Source organism: Dermacentor silvarum, chromosome 7 (assembly GCF_013339745.2).
Source record: "Dermacentor silvarum isolate Dsil-2018 chromosome 7, BIME_Dsil_1.4, whole genome shotgun sequence".
In the NCBI taxonomy this organism is placed as follows: domain Eukaryota; kingdom Metazoa; phylum Arthropoda; class Arachnida; order Ixodida; family Ixodidae; genus Dermacentor; species Dermacentor silvarum.
In genome coordinates this window covers 3,936,749-3,955,182 of record NC_051160.1, presented here as the reverse complement: position 1 = coordinate 3,955,182, position 18,434 = coordinate 3,936,749, and the positions used below count along the sequence as shown (strand labels likewise).

Sequence of the window (18,434 nt, the reverse complement as noted above, 5' to 3'; positions counted from 1 at the left end):
TCGCGCCGTCATGCTGTCATATGGTATTGACATGTGCATGCGCGGCCCGCACGTGGATGGTGGAGGGTTATAGAAATTGAGCTTCCAAAGACGAGCAGTGCGTTTGGTTGCAAAAACTATGAAACCAATTTTGGATGCACTGTCATGCTTCAGATGCCCAGTTGACTTTGCCATAGTTAGGACAGTGTCCTTGGATTCCGCTACTGGCATAAGTGTTATGCGCACACACAAATTCATCAAATTGTAAATTTCGATGAATTGATGAGGGTTGCAGCGTGCAGTGTATATATAACTTTCCACATTCTTCTAGCAGTACGACTCGACTGAATGACGCACCACCTGCACTAAAAACTTAAAACTATAATTTTATTCAAAATTTGGATGATATATGCATGCAGGATTGGCTACTGCTATACCGCCATCTCACATATGCATTTTGTGAAGCCACATCTTCATTTCAGATGGTGTTTTTGGCCTACTTAACGAATGTTTAATTCTTTCTTACAAGACTGTCCTCATGATTGTTAAATTTTCTTTGCATTTCCTAAGTGGAAAGCGGTCAACAATGAACGGCGTGCTTAGTACCCGATTGGCGACGCGGCCAACATACACAACCTATGTGTATTATGAAATTAATGTTCGAACTCCCAGCTGGCAGCAGATCCATCTTTGCCCATATCATATATAGTGGTTTTAAATGGTTACCGGAAAGTAAATCAGTTAATTTTTAAGTGCCCAACTGAGCAACACTCTTGATAGACCTGTTGATTCCAGCTATACATCCCAGTACATAGCAGGCTGGCATCCATCCCATGCACTTTTCCTTTGTTCTGACAGCGTTTAGAACAGTTCATTTATAATGCAACACTCAGCAACACAATACAGTGCAGCTACTTAGTAACGGGTGGAAGGCTATAGAGGACCCACTGCAATGATTCAGTGGCTATGCCGTTCGTTGCTGAGCATGAGGTCAAGGGTTTAATTCCCGCGGTTACATTCCAATAGGGGAAGATTGCAAAAAAGCTTAATGTGCTGCGTTGTGGATATACGTTAAAGAACCCCAGCTGGGTAGTCTAAATTAATCCGGAGGCCCCAACTACCACCCCTCTCATAGCCTAGATGTGCTTTGCCTCAAGATGCTAAATTCCATAATTTAATTTTGGGGACTAAAAAAGATTGGTGCTACCATATGCACCATTGCCATTAGCCAAGTGACAGGTGGCAACAATTCAACAACTTGGAACAGTTTATTTTTGGACCTAACTACAATTCCTTGCAAACAATGTCTGTGACCACAAACAGTAGGAAAAGAACAGTGTGTGCAATCAAAGTGAATTTAAAACGACAACAATTAGCTGCACAATTTGCCACTACCGGCTCACTGACAAGGAATTTGTGGACATGTATAGGTACTCATTATTCACGAGTGGTGCAAAAAGCAGTCGCACTCTGCGTAGAAAAAAGTGTAAATTAACGAACACATTCTGGAGAAGGTGACACAGACAGCACTAACAAACAACAAGGAAAACAACAATCCTGTAGGTAAAAATAAAGTACTCAACAAAAAATATTAAATATAAGGTACAAGGCAAAATGAAATCTCTTTCACAATAATGGTTGCTCATCATCTTGCAGATCTCAAGAGGTAGCTAGACATTGCCTCCAGCACAAGGTGTGCCTTCCAGCTCAAGTGCTTGCAAAAAATAAATTGGTCTGCATTCGCAACACGACAAGCTCTGTGTAGCAGAAGCATTTCATGCCAAATTCAAGAGCGAACACACGTCACACTGGCATGACCTAAACACATGGGCATAAGCTTCTTTTCCTCTGGAAAGAGGTTGACATTTTATCGAGATTTTAAATGTCTACAATGGCACCGACATTAAAACAGGCATTAGATTAATTTTTGAGAAACACGTGACGCTGACACTATGAGAAGTTGGCTTCATTGTAACAGTCGTAACGTCAAAGACTGAGACGTGATATTGAGCCTGCAAAACAGTGTTGGTCACAGATGAAAACTTCCGTCATACATAGCTTGCTTGGAAGCCAACAACCACAACAGTATAGACGAACGGGACAGCACTGACAAAGTTTGGTGACCATTTGTGGTACAGTACCATCATCAAGAATGCACAGAACAACCCTGCGGCATGCCGGGAAATAATGTGTGAGGTTCACTGTGAGAAGCGCTTCATATAAAAAAATACTATGCATTACAGGGCAGGTGTACAGGCTAACACAACCTATGTGTATGTAGCACAATACACTGCAGGGTAATACCTCAAGTAGAAATGCTAAGAGCACTCAAGTGTGGGTTATGTAGCTAAAAAATTGTGCTACATGCAACATATACTTTTTTCATTTGCTTCTGCATTGGGTTGCTAGTTATTACAGGTGCGGCTACACTTGGCGCAGCTAGATATATTTGCATAGAAGTGTACTGTGATGACACCTGCCAAGAGGTGTTTTCAATATTCTGCTTTGTGAACAGCAGCGAGAAAAAAAGAAAAAAGTTCCAACACGCACACACACACTTTGTACATGGTGTAGCAAAACTAAGTTGCAATCTCCATAGGGCGACACTACCTCCATAGTTGGACCGAGACACTTGTATAGTAGGTCACTATCATCATCGCTATTTACAGTATCTATAATAACATCTCTCAATCACTGATAGCAACTGCTATTTATCTGCCTCGTACTACAGTCCGAAAAACAGTAAGCAGAGAAACACGTTTGCACAGTTTGGGTATCACAAGATCCAGCAACTTCCTGGTGTCTATAAACTCCAAGGGTTCTACGAGATGCAAAGCTATAAAGTCAAGATTGAGAGTTGCTAAGGGCAAGGTTTAAGGTAGTCGGCCATGCTTTAATTAAATTAGCATGACTATATATCATTAAGTCCCATTTGCACTGTTATCACATGCATTTGCACAGATTTCTTTTTGTCAAAAGGATTTGCCTGTTCAAGTACACACTTGTAAACATAACAGCAACAGTACGACAGGCGGTCCTTTGCTGTCAATCTGGGTGCTCAACACAAACTATTGAAAAAATCCATCCAACAAGCGACTTAAAAAAATAACAAAGAGGAGGAAGAAATTCTTTCATTTGCCCACTTAAGTTAGTAGGCTTCATGATACTTTGCCTCCGGAATACTTAAGTCTCATCACAGAAGTGAACACGACGCTGAACAAGAATGGGAGAACAAAAAGGAAGAGCTGCAGGAACAACTCTAGAAAGCTTGCGCAGTTCATCTTGGGTACACGACTTTCAACAAATAACTACAGAAAGCTTGCGCAGTTCAACACATGTACACAGCTTTCCACAAATAACTACTGAAAGTTTGCGTAGTTCAACTCGAGTACAGAACTTTCTGTGAAGGACTATAGAAAGCTTATGCCACTGCAACTCATGGACACAGCCTTGCACGAAGCACATTCACATCACTGGGTTAGAAGAAGCAGCTTCAACTAGACAACTGTGTCCATGCACAAAGCGTGCCTATAACTGGCGCCTTGCGGGTGGTTCAGCCTTCGAGGAGATGTGGAGCCACAGCTCTTGAAGAAGATGCGGGCGTTGCGCTGGGACAAGCAGAACAATGAGTCCCATGTCAAATTTAGCTGCGGTGTTCATGCATGCCTCTGTTCTTTGACGACTTCGAGTGGCTCGACTCCGGTGTGGGAAGGATTCCACTGCAGGATTCAGATATGGGGACTTCTGGGATAGGTTCCACTGCATTTTACCGACGACAGGTTCATGACGGCTTAGGGACCGGAGGGGACGCAGCTGCCTCTTGGTATGTTGGGAGGTATTGCTGCATGTGCACATACAGAGGCATAAATTAATATTTCAACTACATATTGTGCTCAGAAATTAATATTTAATAAGAATAAAGGCGTCGGGAACTACAAACATTAGTTCAGTTCGGCCGACAGCTTAGTGCGTGATGCAACTATTTCTGTCAATAAAAGGGCCACAGAAAGCCAACAATATTCCACAATATACTTACAGCACTGATCTATAACTAGACATTTTGCATACGCTATCATCATCATCATCAGCCTATATTTACATGGCCTGCCCAGCTCCATTTTTTTTTCTCTTAATGTCAATTAGAATATCGGCTATCCCCGTTTGCTCTCTGATCCATACCACTCTCTTTTTGTCTCTTACCGTTACGCCTACCATTTTTAATTCCATTGCTCTTTGTGCGGTCTTTAACTTGTTCTCGAGCTTCTTTGTTAACCTCCAAGTTTCTGCCCCATATGTTAGCACCAGTAGAATGCAATGATTGTACACTTTTCAACGACAGTGGTAAGCTCCCAGTCAGGATTTGGTTATGCCTGCCGTATGCACTCCAACCCAATTTTATTCGTCTGTAAATTTCTTTCTTGTGATCAGGGTTCCCTGTGAGTAATTGACCTAGATAGCATACTCCTTTACAGACTCTAGAGGCTGACTGGCAATCCTGAATTCTTGTTCCCTTGCCAGGCTATTGAACATTATGTTTGTCTTCTGCATATTAATCTTTAACCCCACTCTTGCACTTTCTCGGTTAAGGTCCTCCATCATTTGCTATAATTCGTCCCCATGGTTGCTGAATAGGACAATGTCATCTGCAAACCGAAGGTTGCTGAGATATTCGCCGTTGATCCTCACTCCTAAGCCTTCCCAGTCTAAGAGCTTGAATACTTCTAAGCATGCAGTGAATAGCATTAGAGAGATTGTCTCCTTGCCTTACCCCTTTCTTAACAGGTATCTTTCTACTTTTTCTTGTGGAGAACCAAGGTTGCTGTGCAATCCTTGTAGATATTTGCCAAGATATTCACGTATGCCTCCTGTACTACTTGATTACGCAATGCCTCTATGACTGCTGGTATCTCTACTGAATCAAATGCTTTTTCATAATCTATGAAAGCCATATACAGAGGTTGATTGTACTCCACAGATTTCTCTATTACCTGATTTATGACATGGATATGATCCATCGTCGAATATCCCTTCCTGAAGCCAGCCTGTTCTCTTTGTTGGCTGAAGTCAAGTGTTGCCCTGATTCTATTTGAAGTTACCTTGATGAATATTTTATACAATAATGAAAGCAAGCTAATGGATCTATAATTCTTCAATTCTTTAACGTCTCCCTTCTTAGGGATGAGTATAATGTTGGCGTTCTTCCAGCTTTCTGGTACACTTGAAGTCATGAGGCATTGCGTATAAAGGGCCGCAAGCTTTTCAAGCATTATATCTCCTCCATCTTTGATTAAATCGACTGTTATTCCATCTTCTCCAGCAGCTTTTCCCCTGGTCATGTCTTTCAAGGCCCTTCTAACTTCATCGCTAGTTATAGAAGGAGCCTCTGTATCCTGTTCATCACTACTTAGAATGAAAGTAGCATGGCTGCTCTGGGCACAGTACAAGTCAGTATAGAATTCTTCTGCTGCTTTTACTATGTCATCGAAATTGGTGATGATATTACCCTGCTTATCTTTCAGTGCATACATTCTGCCTTGTCCTATGCTAAGTTTTCTTCTCACTGATTTCATGCTGCATCCATTTTTTATTGCTTCCTCAATCTTTTCCATGTTATAATTTCGAATATCCCTTACTTTCTTCTTGTTGATCAGTTTTGACAGTTCAGCGAATTCTATCTGATGTCTCGAGTTTGACACTTTCATGTTTTGCCATTTATTTATAAGGTCCTTAGTTACTTGGGAGAGCTTACCTACTGGTTGCCTTGGTGCCTTATCTCCCACTTCAATTGCTGCTTCTGAGATCAGCCTAGTTACGGTTTCATTCATTACCTCTATGTTGTCTTCATCTCCCTGTTCTAAAGCTGCATATTTGTTTGAGAGCACCAGCCTGAATTGGTCTGCTTTTACCCTTACTGCGTCTAGGTTGGCCTGTTTCTTCTTGACTAATTTTATTCTTTCTCTTTTCAAGTTGAGAGAAATCCTAGACCTCACTAACCTATAGTCACTGCACTTTACCCTACCTAACACTTCTACATCCTGCACTATGCTGGGATCGGCAGAGAGTATTAAATCTATTTCATTCTTTGTTTCTCCATTAGGGCTTTTCCAGGTCCACTTCCTGTTGCTGCGCTTCCTGAAGAAGGTATTCATTATTTGGAGCCTATTCTTTTCCGCGAATTCTAAAAGCATCTCTTCTCTAGTGTTCCTAGAACCGATGCCATAGCTGCCAATTGCTTGCTCAGCAGCATGCTTTTTCCCCACTTTTGCATTGAAGTCTCCCATGACTACAGTATACCGAGTTTGCACCTTTCTCATTGCTAATTCAACATCTTCATAAAACTGGTCTATTTCTTCATCATCGTGACTGGAGGTTGGGGCATAGGCTTGTACTACTGCTATACGCTATAAGGTGCTACAAAATTTGTCTTGCAAGTAGCGTCTGCCTCTTCAAATAGCCCAACTGATGTGACACAATTGATATCTCCAAGAGGAAATCTGTAATAAATCTGTTTCAAAAATTGTATAACCCAGTATATTGTGAATCTGTGATCAACTGCCAAAACCCAAGTCTTGCTTCAGCAAGTTATGCAACATGTAGGCCTGCACTCTAAAAAGAGGTTACACCCTTTGGGACGTATCTTGTTCCCAAACAACAATCAGCATCGGTCTTAGTTTGAATTTCCTTTCTTGAAAACTCTACGTTTGTTACTTTCTAGTCACGAATGCTATGTCACGCCGATAATATGCATACCATTAGGAACCTACAAGTACAGAGCGTGCGGCATTAAAGAAAGGAAAAGCATGCAAAATAGGTGACGATAATTGTTTGGGGACAAGATAAGCCCTAAAGGGTTTCAAACTTTTCTTACAGTGTCGGACATGGTGTGAAAAAGCTGAGCCTGATATATTGAAAAGAAAACGAACAAACATTCAGCCGAAATTAAAGTGATTGTCAAAGACAAGAATATCTTCCCGGTTACCCTGCTGCATTTCTCATGCGAATAATATGTAGCTTAGTTCTCGCCCTCCTCACCTCAATCCTCTTCCTACGTGCGTGACATCACCTGCACCAACCAATTACGCACCTCCTTCTCTCCTCCTCCTCTGTGCATGCACTTCCTTCTCCACAGTTTACTCTCCACCTCCTTCTCACTCATTACCCTCTACTGTGTTAAGATTGCGATCCGCCAACTATGAACACCCAGAGGAAGTAGCTAAAGAAAGTCATTGCTTTAGAAAGCAGCAAAACACAAGTAAACATGGTATACTAACCACATTGAGCACTGTATCTGCATAAGATGGGGGCTTGTCTTGCTGCATCTGAAAGAGATAGGTAAGGCAGGAATTTATTGTCGGAGTAAAGAGGCACAGACTGCTGTGTGGTGGGAAAACAGTATAAGTAGACCACAGCAGTACTGACATGTAGAACAATTTCTGTTCACGTGCGAGAACAAGGACGACTTCAACAACGGAATTTAACAAGAACAAACATACCTGGTAAATGTTCAAAGAGCCTTGGGAGTTTGAGGTGGGGATACCTACAAGGACAAGGAAAGGATTTAAGTTCGTTACTTTACATATCTCAGCTAAAAAATATGTGTGCATACTTGTGCTATGTGGTGCGGAGTACCATAAGCATAAATTGAAATGCTGACAAGTCAGTTAACCAAAACATGTTTCACTAGTAGTAGCCAGTTATATGGAAATTCTTTGGCTTTAGCCAGAGGCACTGATTTGCAAACCAATGGTGCAGCCTGTTGTGGCTCCCCCACTAGCTGCACTGCAGCTAATATGGCGCAAGTTTTAAAAGAAAGCAACACCTTCTATGCAAGTGAAATCAACTTTATGTTGTTAGCAAACTCATGAAGAAGCCTCCAGTGTTTTTGTAAAGTATTCAGTAATGGTAACATGTCACAAACAACTGAAAGTGATGTTCTCAAATGAGTGCTGCAAACCTTGCATTGACATTAAAACCATTAAGTAACACATTTTAAAAAGTTCATCAATTACTCAGTACTAATTACTCTATTATTAAGAACAGATTGAACTAGATGCTTCTCCAGGTTGTTGCTAACAACATGCAGTTAGTTTCATCTGCACAGAAGGCTTCGCTTATTTTTTTTTTACGTGATCCATGTTAGCAGGAATACCTGATGTATATAAAGGATCATCACCAAAGCAGAATGCTGGTTCCACTATTAACTGAGAAAGTTGTGTTCTTCTCAAGTGGCTTAACTGCAGCACCAAAGTAAGCACAGAGCCACAAGTCATAGCAACAAGCCATATAATAAGAGAGAGTTAGCGAGATGCTGAATTAAATGAAAAGCTTGGAGATGTTCACCTGGAGTAGGAGTATAACACCTGTTGTGTTATACTCCAGGCGTTGGGTGAGAAATGTGATTTACATAAAAAGAACACAGACAGCACATACACCCATGGACGTGCATACACACACTAAATCTATTCTATTCATAAAGTTTTCATTAGTTCTTTTGTTTTCAAGGATGCTATAGAAACACTGTCGTTAATTGTGCAAAGCACAGGTGGTGATTTTCCATGGGCTAAGAATGTCCTGCAGTTTCAAGCTTGTGTCATGATACAAGCACAATGCAGCTTTCATGGCTACTGCTGATAATGGTCGCATCGAGGTTCTCGCTACGTGGCCCTTTTGTATATATTTGTTTTACAGTGAAGCTGCTAAGGGGAGTTCCAAAATGGTTTTCGTGCAGTGGCAGTGAAAGCCGACGGCGAAGTGTGGCGCAGTGGTCAGTAGTAAGTGTCAATCAAAGAACAGCCAGCACCACAGCCCACGTCGGAGCTCCGAAGTGGTCATATGACCATCAGGACGTTAGTGAGAATACGCAGCCGGACGATGGCTGCGTATTGTACTGACTTTACACTGGCTGCACAAAGAAAAAGCGGGCAACGCAGCCCTACCACACCACTGGAATGTGCAGCCAGAAACTGGACGCCGATGTCAGTAGAGCCGACGCAGCATGCAAGAACATGCATCAGATATAACGCAGACTACAGAAGTACTAAGCTCAACTATACTTCAAACATTTAAAAAGGCTTAGGTATAGTAAAGGAATTGCACCGGATATAGTTAAGCCTTTACAAAGTCTCGGGTAGATTTCAGGCACTGGCACAACAGACCCCTAGTACTTGTAAAAACTCGCTTTTACAGCTTGCGCTTTTGCGCTTCATGGCGCAACTCTGATATATGAGTTGCTCGAATTGGAATACGGCGGCAAGGTTACTTTTTTTTTTTTTTTTCAAGAGGGCTTTTGAGCAGACAAACAGGCAACCTGCTCATGGTGAGCAGACCTCTGCAACATTATCGTCGTGAAAAGCATGCTCACCATGAATATTGCTCGGAGCAATGTGCTGATCTGCAGGAATGCCGACTGCAGCCGTCCGCTGCAGCGCTGCAAGCGTGGAATCTCTCATGCAGCATGGGAAATAGAAGAACATGTTCCTAGAAAAATTAAGAGAAACACTTTTAAAAATCAAACCCAATGAGTCACCTGATTTATTTATCGACGGACTTGGGGGTTTAATGTTCGAAATCAGCACTGGGGCTGTGAGAAACACCGTAGTTTCTCACAGGGGCTCCGGGTTAATTTTGACTCCGCGTCATGACTTCGGGTCGTCATAACTCTGGGTTTGACTCCAGGTTAATTTTTACCACTTGGGGTTAAACCTAAGTACAGAAGTGTTTCTTTTTTTTTTTTTTTCATTTTCCTCCATCAAAATGCAATGCGGCAGCTAGTAGTCAAACCCACAACCTTGTGCTCAGTGGCAGAACGCCATAACCACTGAGCCCCCGCAGTGGTTACCTAATAACTCATTCCACTGGTTCAAAAAACCTGCAAAGCTACAGTTCTGCAAGTGAATGCTTTATCTGCAAACACTAGGTGATTAAGCCTGCCAACATGCACTGCATTCACAAACTTTGGTGTAATAAAACTTTCTTTGTAGTAAAGGTTTCATGAGGTAATGTCCTTAAATACCACACACATTACAAACCTTTCATGAAAGGTCATAAAAGAGGAGGCTTTAGCTCCTGGCCAACTATCATTTCCCTGTTTAAATACATGCGAAACACAGAAATGCTCTCATAAGACAACCACTGAACGAAATGGAATTATATTTGTTGCATTTCAGAAAGAAAGCCAAATTATACTGACTGTACGTATGAACCAAATTCTAGATTTAGGGCTTCATAGTTATGCCAAAAATTGCCAAATAGCGGCAAGCTTAAAAAAAGTTGAAGCACGAATATTACAAGTCTGTAACTCTGCACCAAAAAAGCCATTGCAGTTCTGTAAACTGCATCTGTTAAGAGAACCTGATTGATTGACGGGTTTTAATGGCGCAAGGGCCAGTTCTGGCCAACGAGCGCCAAGAGAGAATCTGAAGTGTACAAATGTGATAGTATATGAATTCACAGCTTACTTTAGGTTGTTATAATATTTACAAGAGTTTTGCAATAGTCCTACTAAAAATTATTGATATATTTTAGAGCGGTGTACAGTACATCAATTTTGTCCACTTTAGATGTCCCAAATAGGTACAGTATACAGAAGTGTGGTATTTTTTATTTTTATGTTATGATGCTTTAGTCTGTTTCACTTTTTAAGGAATAGATGGCTTCTACAAATAAAATCTCTACTCCCTACAGCCAGTAGATTTGAACTTTTATTTTAAGTACAACAAAGCTCATCAATATTGCAGCTGTGGGTGCCGAGAAAAAACATTTCTCTGTTCTCCTGCATTTAGATTGGAGCTCTAGAGGTAAAGCTGCCTCTGAAAACATCTTCAAAAAAGGCATGGTGGGTAGAAGTACCTATGCACTGCACACCTGATAGCATTTGTTTCATTTGAAATCACAAGGAAGTGAACCTTGCCTCTGGTTTACGAGGAACAGGAGTGCAACAACCAAAATGGCAACAATCATGAGGATAGCGAGGACGTTGAACTTGGACGTAGAATGGAAGCTCTCCCCTCCTTGCTTTTCAAATGAGGCTGCAAGAAGGAAAAGGAGAGAAAAAAAAAGAAAGTTAGGATAGTGTAATCCATCAATCTGTACTCCGTTTCGTACACAGCAGTCACAATGCTGCAGAGGCTAGAACAACTTTATTTACACTACTTGCATTCGTGACCAAGAAGTAGTGAGTGCCACATGACAGACAGAAATAGGAATATGGAATGTAATTTGCCATACCGTAGACTTCATAGTCAACGTATGTGAAGTGGGTGCATTGCAAAAGAGATCGCAGATGTGAACCTTTTAACTTGAGAAAGACAAACGAAGTGATACGCTTTGTATGACCAGATTCATGGCACAGCTTCTACAGCAGACCACCTGGATTCACGACCAAAACATAGTGCCTCACATATAGTAAGCTTATGGCAGACAAATAATATTTTATTTGATGCAACATTACCACCTTACATTGCAGTTCTAATATAATAAAAAAATAGTTGGTAAAAGAAGTCGCAGACCAAAAGCCGGTTGCATAGGTTCATTGCCTGTCAAGTATGAAATGCAATCATTATCACCATTAACATGATCCTACAGTTGAACCTCACTATAACAAAGTCAGATCTGAGACAATACCTTCGTCATATCCTATATTTGTTATAAGCATATATTCGCTACACTAATATAGGCAAGAAAACTTTATATTTACTTTGTTATATCAAGGTTTGACTGTATATTTGTGTCTACACTGCAGGACGAAGGTCTCTCTAATCGATCTCCAATTATCCCGTCTTGCACCAGCTGACACCATCCTATGTTTGCAAATCTCCAAATTTTGTCACACCACCAAATTATCAGCCATCCTAAACTGCACTTCCCTTCTCCTGGCACCCATACTGTAACTCTAGTCGACCACCAAGCATCTGCATTATGCATTACATGTTCTGCCCCTCCGTTTCTTCCTCTTGATGGTCAACTAAAATATCGGCTACATCCGTTTGCTCTCTAATCCACACCACTGTCTACCTGTCTCCTAACATTATATGCCTGTCATCTTTCATTCTATCGCTTGTTACGCAGCCCTTAAGTTCTCAAGCTTTTTCGTTAACCTCCAAGCTTCTGCCCCATATGTAAGTACTGAAATAAATCAAATATATTATGCACTTTTCTTTTCAAGGATAGCGGTAAGCTGTCGGTCATAACTTGGTAGTGTTTGTCATATGAGTTCCAACCTTTTATTCTAATTTTCATTCTTCTACAATATATCTAGACAAAATATTTGCCTTCTGTACCCTTTTGAAATTATCACTGAATCATCTGTGTGTCAACAATGATGCACATTTTGCTACAGATGTTCAAAGAAAGCTGGTGGAAGACAAAGGATAAAAAAAAAGAAACTTAACTAGGTGTGATCTCATGGTGTACACAAAAGATAAATGCAATGAAGGTTAGGTGTCACATTTGCATACTTACTAAACTTCTCGCAGTGGTCGTCTGCGACGTACGTATCGTCCTTGCACGTACACGTTCCATTGAGGCAGACTGCTCGCGAATAGAATGAACAGGGCTTTGCTGAGGAGCAACTGTCACCTATCAAGGTCTCTGTAAGAAGAAAAGAAAAAAGCAGCAACCTTCTTTTTAAAATGGCCACAGTGAGAAAACATCAAGTGTTTCTTGTTATCAGCAGTCACAAAGTCACCAAGCAACATTTTAATGGCAACACTGGCAATCGTTTTAGGAAAATGATCAATTGGGAACATTGGTAATAGTTCATTACTTCTGCAGTACAAAGGAAAGTGCATTACTTCTGCAGTGCAAGAACACACAATGCATGTTCCAGTCCTTTTTGTACCTCTCTCAGTCTTTATCCTTTACGCCAGGGAAGTAAGTTTTTATATCTGTACAGATCCTTTAGGACCTTCTCTTTTTGTGTGCTTGCTTTCAGAATGCTCAACGATCAACAGATTGTTGCTCTTTACTGCTAGGTGAGCTCCAGCAGCTTCATATTTCTTAAACTGCCCTCAGCGATTTCTTATCTCGATATGAGGCCTCACAAAACGGTTCTAGAATTCTTCTTAACTATGGGACTCAGCTCTCATCTGTAGTACTCGATGAGCCTGTGATTCGTTGTGCTGTACGCTGCACCTATTCCTCCGCTTGTTCCTTTTTTTAAATACGAGGCATTCTTTGCCTCCTACCAGGCACTTTGCACTAGGTATGTGGGCAGGTTCCTGTCTCACCTTCTTTCGGGCCTTCTCAAAAAAAAAAAAAAAAAAATTATGTGTCCAATGGAGCGATCAAACCCGGATCTACCAACACAGCATTGGGTCATTAGCACATCATCACGTGCGTTGAGTAGAGCATTGCGGACAACAGCCCAATTACCAATAGTTAACGGCAGCCAGGGTGACATTGTTGCAACATCCAACATTGCATGTCAAGAAGGTGCTGGCAGTGATGTAGCGTCACGCTGTTCTCCCTCTTTAATCTATGCAGGATAGCTCAACAAACAGTTATCACTATGGCTGTCTCCCCTGGAAGCTGGGCTCTCACAAAGATATCCATGGAAGAGGAATTGATTTTTAGTCATTTAATGTGTACGTAATTAACTGATTAATTAAATAAGTGAACAGACCATTTAGAGACTTTAACTACTGATGCTAAAGGGACATTAAAGACAAACACTAAACCAGTCTAGACAGGCAAAGTATCCTTTCAAAACTCTGGTTTCATTCATTTTGTGGGAAGGGGTTGATTACTATAATAGAAAATGAGGGGCAAACTTAAATTTTGTTTAATATTGTGCAGAAACTCCGATGCTGGCATGTCATGTTAGAAAAAGATAGGCGCACTGACATGGACACAAGAAGAGGGAAACAGACAACACAAATGCAGCTGTTTGTGTAGTTTCCCTCTTCTTGTGTCCGTGTCTGCACACGCAACTTTTTCCAACATGAATCCCTACCAACTAGCTCAACTTTCTGTAGATGGTATGTCATTGTGATGTAACTGATACCAAAGTATATACTTTTCATGTTTTAGAGCCTGTGGCACACTAAACGTGAGTGAAACTTATACTTACAAAGTTCAGTCTTTGGCTCTTAGAGTATACAATATAGTGCATCCTTACTGATAAAATATCAACTAGGCCTGAGCAGACGGCATCAAAATCCATGACGCCATGGCAAGCTTGTGCGAAAACGTCAAGGCGGCGGAGCCACCTGTCTCTTGTTTATGCATCTTTTCTGGCTATTGAAAGCTTCATGCATGGTAATAGTGGTTCGGTATTGTAGAAGGGCAATTTGCGAACACGCCCAATTTCGCTTTCTCTTTAGCGTCCCTTTAGGATTGGTTATTAAGTCTTTGTATAATATTCATAACCAAAAACAGCGTCTCTAGAACTCACCAGGCTTGCATTCAACCCAGCCATCTACAATGGCAGGTTTGTACCCTTCTCGACACACGCATCGACGATCCACACAAATCACATGTCTGCCGATATGGTCATAGCAGTGCCAATCATTTCGGCAGCGCTGTCCAAGTTCATCCACCCTTACCGTACCTGAAATGAGGTGCACTTGCTGTAAAATATCACATGCATGTGCAAATGCAATTAACAGATGGGACATCCCCTCACAGCTAGTATATGCTGTAAGCATAGTACAAGCTTCTTAGACATGAATTATAGTGCTATACAACAAAACGTCTAATATATATATTTGCACAAACAATTGCATGGTTATGGCACATACTTTAGTCACAATTACGCGAATACAGCTGGGAAGTTGTATTCAGGCTGTAAAACAATCAGGCTGAGCTTATTTACTCTAAACTTTCTCGTATCGTCGGTGTCCTATCACGTCTGCGCTTTCTCTTGCTGCAAAGAATTAAACTCCTACTATACGAGGTCTGTTAGAAAAGTATCCGACCTTATTTTTTTCTGCGAACACCTGACGGATATGAAACAAGCGCGCTTGCATCAGCCGACCTTGAACATTCGTTCGCATGCCAAAATTTTTTCCCGCCTGCCGATAGCGTCAGTCACTGGGACGCAGCGTTTGAGTGAGGTAGCGTGCAGTGCTCTCGTTGGTTTTTTTATTGCAAGGAAAATGACGGAGCGAATTGAGCAGCGCTACTGCATCAAATTTTGCCAGAAACTGGGCGATAGCCAAGTGGAAATCATTCGGAAGATTCAGACGGCTTTCGGTGACGATGCTATGAGCAGCACACAGATCAAGGAGTGGTACAACCGGTTTAAAGACGGCCACACATCAGGGGAGAGCGAGCCATGCTCCGGTCGGCCATCAACATGCCGAAATGACCAGGTCATTGCCAAAGTGAAAGCTGTGGTGATGCGGGACCGTCGTGTGACTATCCGAGAAATTGCGGAAGAGGTGGGCATCAGAACTTTTTCTGCACATTCCATTATGACCGAAGTTTTGACCATGAAGAGAGTTGCGGCGAAATTCGTGCTGAAGCTGCTCACGGTGGATTAAAAGCAACTTCATGTTGAAGTCTCACAGGACATGCTGGATTCCACAAAAGTGACCTCGACTTCATGAACACCATAATCACTGGTGACGAGTCTTGGGTGTACTGATACGACCCGGAAACTAAATCCCAGTCGTCACAGTGGAAGCATTCCATGTCACCAAGACCAAAGAAGGCCCGCCAAGTGCGCAGCAACGTCAAAGTGATGCTGACTGCTTTCTTTGACTCCCGCGGTGTGTACACCACGAGTACGCACCACAGGGTCAAACAATTACCAAAGAGGGATGTCCTCCGTCGCCTACGTGATGCTGTGCGGCGCAAGAGACCGGAGTTGTGGTCAACAGGAAATTGGCGCATCCATCACGACAATGCTCCTGCACATTCCTCGCACTTGATTCAGACTTTTTTGGCGAAAAACCAGACTCCTGTAGTTCAACAGGCTCCTTACTTTCCTGATATGGCCCCCTGCGACTTCTGGCTGTTTCCCAAAATCAAGAGGCCAATGAAAGGAGCGCAATTTCAGACAAGAGAGGACATTATGGCTGCAGCGACAGCTGAGCTAAACTCCATTCCAAAAGAGGGGCCTTCTCGGAATGCTTCCAACAATGGCAGCACTGCTGGGAGAATTGTGTGGAGTTCCATGCAAGGAGACTACTTTGAGGGTGATTAGGTTTCCAACGCTCCAGTTATGCCAGTTTTTTTTTCTTCAGCCAAAAGTCGGATACTTTTCTAACAGACCTCGTATAATTATGTATTCTTATCTACACTGAGTTATTGCTATCTATAGTATGGGGCACTACAACGGAAAAGAACTTAGGCAGAATATATAGACTACAGAAAAAAGCTGTACGTATAATTATAGATGCTCCACGCAATGCACACTCTAAACACATTTTTGAAGCCCTAAACTTACAACCAATACCTGACATTTACAATTTGATTTTACTTAAGTAGATATCGTACTAGCAGAAAAAATCATGATTCTTTTCTCATAGACTTAGCGGATTTAACACCATGCACTTGTCCGTATAGCATGCGAGCTTCTGATGATTGGAGAATCCCTTACACACGTACCAACTATGGTTGGCAAATGATGAATTATTACTGTCAGAAACACTAAACAGGTTTTCCACAAAAAATGAATGATACCGTTCTTTTTTTACAAACATCTTTTTTTATGTGCGTTCAGAATGAAAGCTATATAATACTCAAAGACATGTTTGCCACTGTACTATAAATACTTATGATTTCATGTTGCTGTTCGCTATGTGTTAAATGGTGTGATCGAAAGCCCTTGTCAAAGCCTTGATGGCTTTTTGCTTTCACCCCACAGCATCACTGTTGTGACTGTTGTACAGTACTCGTCCCCTCTGGTGCTGAAATAAACTGATTTGATATTTCATTTGAAGTTCTCACTGTAATATATATCTATCGCGGCCGTGATCGAAAAAGATTGACGTGCATATATATATATATATATATATATATATATATATATATATATATATATATATATATGTTCAAGAAACTACATGACAGTATATGCGATCGAAAATATAAATGATCAGCGCCTCAGCAGTCTAATTCCACAAGTTACGACACAATTTAACATGTTATACGTATATGACATATATGCTTGCCGCTCATATGCGAGCTCTATATCACGTAAAACGCCAGCTTAATTGTATACGATATGGCTCGATCGTTCGATCATGATCGCGGTGAAATATATTTCACGTAAAAATAGTTCAGACGGTAAACAACATTGCTGCTGACGCGGGAGGCTGATACCGCCCTAGATATACTTCCAGTACTCTCACCTTCCAACTGCAAGGGAGCATCCGCGCTAGCTACCGAGATGAAGCCAGCGGCGACGCCCACAATCACAAGGGCCATGACTGGAAAACAAAACATACGGCGTGCGCTATGAGTTGGTGCATCCAGAGCGAAACACTCAGCAGTGTACTACGAAGAGGTAAGACACAAAGTTCGACACGTTGCGGCCGTCAATGCGTAGTTTGTTCGCAATACCGCCAAGGCCGCGCGCGCGCAGGAAAGCGATCGACATCTCTAGCAAACATCACGATCTACGCGCGTCTCGGCAAAATGCGAAAGAGCGCGCGCCGCATGTCCCAAGGCTTCGGAGTGCTAAATATCAGCTTCATCTTCCGTGCCGCCAGCCCGGTGAGATTATAATTCTCGCACTTCGATTTTCATAAGCCGGTCTCTAAAGACGAGAAGTCCGCGCATCGGCGGACTTTCGGAAGCGGGTCAGCGAATTTAATGGTGCGCGTATCAAAAATTTAACTCACCGTGGCTCGAGCGATAGCAGGTAGCTGGCTGTATGGGGATGGAGGTGTGCGATTACCGGTGTACAAGGAAGAGATGTGTTAGGATAGTTGCCATTTGTTGGCACACGGCATAGCAACCTGCAGCCGCGGACGGAGCTGCAGGGATTACCACGCCGATGAGCGGAGTTGCTAGGCTCATGACGATTTAGTCTACGTCACGTATTTGGTGACGACAACAAATGACGTATTTTCCGCTTCGCTCAGCGGGCGGGTGCGGTAGCAGACGACGGAAACGCCGACGGGAAGGTAGTACATTCTTTCGCATTTTTGTTTATTTCATTATAAGCGGTAATTATCGCGCACCTCGCCCCTTCCGCTCACGTAGAGGTCCTCATTGGAATGGCCGGTTTATTGTCAGTATTTTTTTTTCTCGTACGTTTTTTTTTTTTAAGCTCCGCGGCTTCGTATTGACTTTGAGGAGGGGAGAAAACGTTCAGCGCGCTACAAACGTGCGGGTCATTAGGATATGCGCCTCGTCCCAGGTCGAGCGTAGCATATTCCACTTGCGCTCCTCTCCTGTTGCCTAGCAGTGTGCATTCAGTCACGCATCTTTGATCCCCGAGGAAGTAAGCTTTGTTCCAGGCGGCTGGGCGCGCCGACCCGTTTGAACAAGGAGACGTACTTAAT

At 42.2% G+C, this 18,434-nt stretch overlaps 2 protein-coding genes across 4 annotated transcripts in view; one reads left to right on the top strand and one right to left on the bottom strand.

The window, feature by feature from the left end:
• Window positions 1–1,228: 1,228 nt before the first annotated feature.
• Window positions 1,229–17,942, bottom strand: LOC119457455 (uncharacterized). The gene is made up of 9 exons (XM_037719022.2): window positions 17,769–17,942; window positions 17,277–17,354; window positions 14,372–14,527; window positions 12,439–12,567; window positions 10,889–11,006; window positions 9,341–9,456; window positions 7,473–7,516; window positions 7,251–7,298; window positions 1,229–3,820 (listed from the first exon to the last, which is right to left on the bottom strand). The coding sequence occupies exons 2-9, from the start codon at window positions 17,350–17,352 to the stop codon at window positions 3,761–3,763; spliced, it is 747 nt and encodes a 248-aa protein (XP_037574950.1). The 5' UTR covers window positions 17,353–17,354; window positions 17,769–17,942; the 3' UTR covers window positions 1,229–3,760.
• LOC119457449 (centrosomal protein of 170 kDa protein B) overlaps window positions 17,368–18,434 on the top strand; it is a 30,625-nt gene continuing 29,558 nt past the window's right edge. For all 3 annotated transcript variants that reach the window (XM_049670095.1, XM_049670094.1, XM_049670092.1), the window contains exon 1: window positions 17,368–17,431. In XM_049670095.1, the coding sequence (XP_049526052.1) occupies window positions 17,383–17,431 (49 nt within the window). In that variant the 5' untranslated portion in view covers window positions 17,368–17,382. The remainder of the gene's footprint in view (window positions 17,432–18,434) is intronic.